Genomic DNA, 2719 nt, shown 5'->3' with positions numbered 1-2719 from the left:
GAACAAATGGGGCCTTAACATCTTCAATGTGGCTGGATATTCACACAATAGGCCCCTAACATGCATCATGTACGCTATATTCCAGGTAAGTAAAGAGGAGCAAATGTTGGTTATCCAATGGGATGGCTCCTTATGAATTTTTTTTTTCATCTCAGTTTACTTTTCTCATTTAACCTTCCTCCACTTTTGGACACCCACATGTTGATGTTCTGATCCATTTTACTACATAGGAAAGAGACCTCCTAAAGACCTTCAAAATCTCATCTGACACATTTGTAACCTACATGATGACTTTAGAAGACCATTACCACTCGGACGTGGCCTATCATAACAGCCTGCATGCTGCTGACGTAGCCCAGTCAACCCATGTTCTTCTCTCGACGCCAGCACTAGATGTGAGTAGATATGATGTTTTGCATACCTTCCCATCCTCTTTTAAAATTACCATTCATTTTGTGGTATATTTACCAAAATAATGTAATTGGATGACCCCGCATATTTGAACTGATTTTTTATTATGTATAGTATCCATCAATTGGATTGTTTATAAAAATGTATGACATTTCTACTTTTGCTTTCTAATATCAGAGTAACCTTTCTTTTACATCTCTCACAGTTGAAAACTATTTAATTATCAAACAATTAACAGGCTCTTCAGGGCAGGGACCATGACTTATTCTTCATTGTATTCCTAGTAAGGGATACAATATATATCAAAATGTCTTATTCAGTGTCTGGTATATAGTATATCTTCAATATGCATGTTCTGATCTGAACTGACCAACATCATCTCAGGTACTGTGCGGGATATCACAGAAATATAAAGTAAAATGTTCTATATAGTTCCTATCAGGAATAATCATATATAGGCTTATTCTTCTAAGAATTTATGAAACTCATTCTATGGGTTGAAGAAAAAGTAACTGAAAATCTGGAACAGAGAAATTAATAATGCTGAAGCAAGGAGGAACGGTGTTCCATCTTGCCAGACAAGACCTGAGGAGGTATCTGTGCCTCCTTTCCTCATAGATGCATTTGTATATACCAGTGTAATCAGCAATGGGCCCAGCAGGCCATGCTCTAACTTGACAGATGCAAATGGTAGTCAGGTCCTTCCAAAATGTGCTGGTCCACTACAGAAAGGGACTGACCAAGCCCTATCCAGCTCCACCTTTGCAGACTCAATTTGGGAAGTGAAGAAAGATTAAACTGACCACAGCTCTATTGCTTGGGTTTCATTCTCATATATTCTATGAAAAGAAATACAGGAAGACCTGGGAAAGTGAGATGGAGCTAAGGGTGTTTGATCTCCGTGATGGAAAGAAACAGTATTATTTTTATACTCTGTATAAGTATCATAGAGTGAGTCAACACTATTTATCAACTATACACTGTTATTGATAGGATACCTATTGTGTAGACAGAAATTGGCCATGAGTGCCACAAACTTTTAGGGAAGGGAGAGTTCTGCGTGTCCTTGAGTAAAGGAATTTGTCTTTATGGGAGAGCAAGAAACTGAGCTGGCATTTGAAGGACCAGATGATTTAAGTAATCACAAAAGATGAGGAAAGACATTTTGGCTCTAGAATCAGCAGCAGTTTATATCAAAATTAATTTATAATAAAAGTATATTTTAAATCATAGTAGACTTGAAGCATTGTGCATGGGTGGAGGCAGAGAAGCCTTCATGACATGGCATGAAGGAGTTGAGCAGCGGGGTGTTAGGTTTCACTTCTTAGGAATATACTCAAAGCTTGCCCATAGTAAACATTTAGTGGACATGTACTGAATAAATTAATTAATGAATATATGTGACTACACTATAAATTTAGCTTTGGGAAATAATTTATTGCTTATCTTACGAATCTGGAATTTGGTCATTTTCCCCCAAGTTACTTATCCTGAAGGCATATGAAGGTCATTACGAGGGGTCTTCAAAAAGTTCATGGAAAGATTGGCATTATCCTTTAATTCTATTTTTCCACAAGATTTTTTTTTTTTTCCTTTTTTGTCTTTTTTCGTGACCAGCAACGGATCACAACCCTCAGTGTCACGCCCGTACCGGACCGGCAATGGGATCGCAACCCTTGGTGTTGCGCCCGCACCTCACTCAGTCAGTGAGCGGCCGGTCTGTATGTGGGATCCGAACCCTCGATGGGAGCGCCGCTGCACTCCCAAGCAGCGCACTGTAGCAGTGCGCCACCGGGCCGGCCCAGTTTCCACAAGGTTTTTAAAGTATCCTTGCATATCTCAGAGCAGAGCCAGTCTGACTTGCTTCTTTGACTTGTGTGTGCTTGTGTTGCTTAAGCACCATGCTGCTGTCCCACTGATCCAAGGAACAAACATCAGGTGTTTACACACCCCATGAGCACTGTGTTAGAGCCTTCCAAACCTCAGCCTGCAGGCTTGGTGTGGGAATCAGCTCTGGCCATCATTCCTTTCACATCAGAGACCTTATGATAATGAGTAGAATCTATATTTATTTATTTATTTTTTTTATTTTTTATTTTTTGTTCTTTTTGTGACCGGTAAGGGGATCGCAACCCTTGGCTTGGTGTTGTCTGCACCGCGCTCAGCCAGTGAGCACACCGGCCATCCCTATATAGGATCCAAACCCGCGGCAGGAGCGCCACTGTGCTCCCAGCGCTGCACTCTCCTGAGTGCTCCACAGGGTTGGCCCAGAATCTATATTTAATTAAATTAGCGAATTGAGATATTG

The 2719-nt window shown here is 40.5% G+C and overlaps 1 protein-coding gene across 3 annotated transcripts in view; it reads left to right on the top strand.

Annotated features, from left to right (window-relative positions):
- PDE4B (phosphodiesterase 4B, cAMP-specific) overlaps window positions 1-2719 on the top strand; it is a 446683-nt gene that overhangs the window by 435008 nt on the left and 8956 nt on the right. For all 3 annotated transcript variants that reach the window (XM_008573326.1, XM_008573327.1, XM_008573328.1), the window contains one exon: window positions 231-395. In XM_008573326.1, the coding sequence (XP_008571548.1) occupies window positions 231-395 (165 nt within the window). The remainder of the gene's footprint in view (window positions 1-230; window positions 396-2719) is intronic.

The sequence above is a fragment of the Galeopterus variegatus genome, unplaced genomic scaffold, assembly GCF_000696425.1.
Source record: "Galeopterus variegatus unplaced genomic scaffold, G_variegatus-3.0.2 Scaffold903, whole genome shotgun sequence".
NCBI classification, from domain to species: Eukaryota; Metazoa; Chordata; class Mammalia; order Dermoptera; family Cynocephalidae; genus Galeopterus; species Galeopterus variegatus.
Note: the sequence above shows the minus strand (reverse complement) of the source record. Positions and strands in the feature narration are given on the sequence as shown.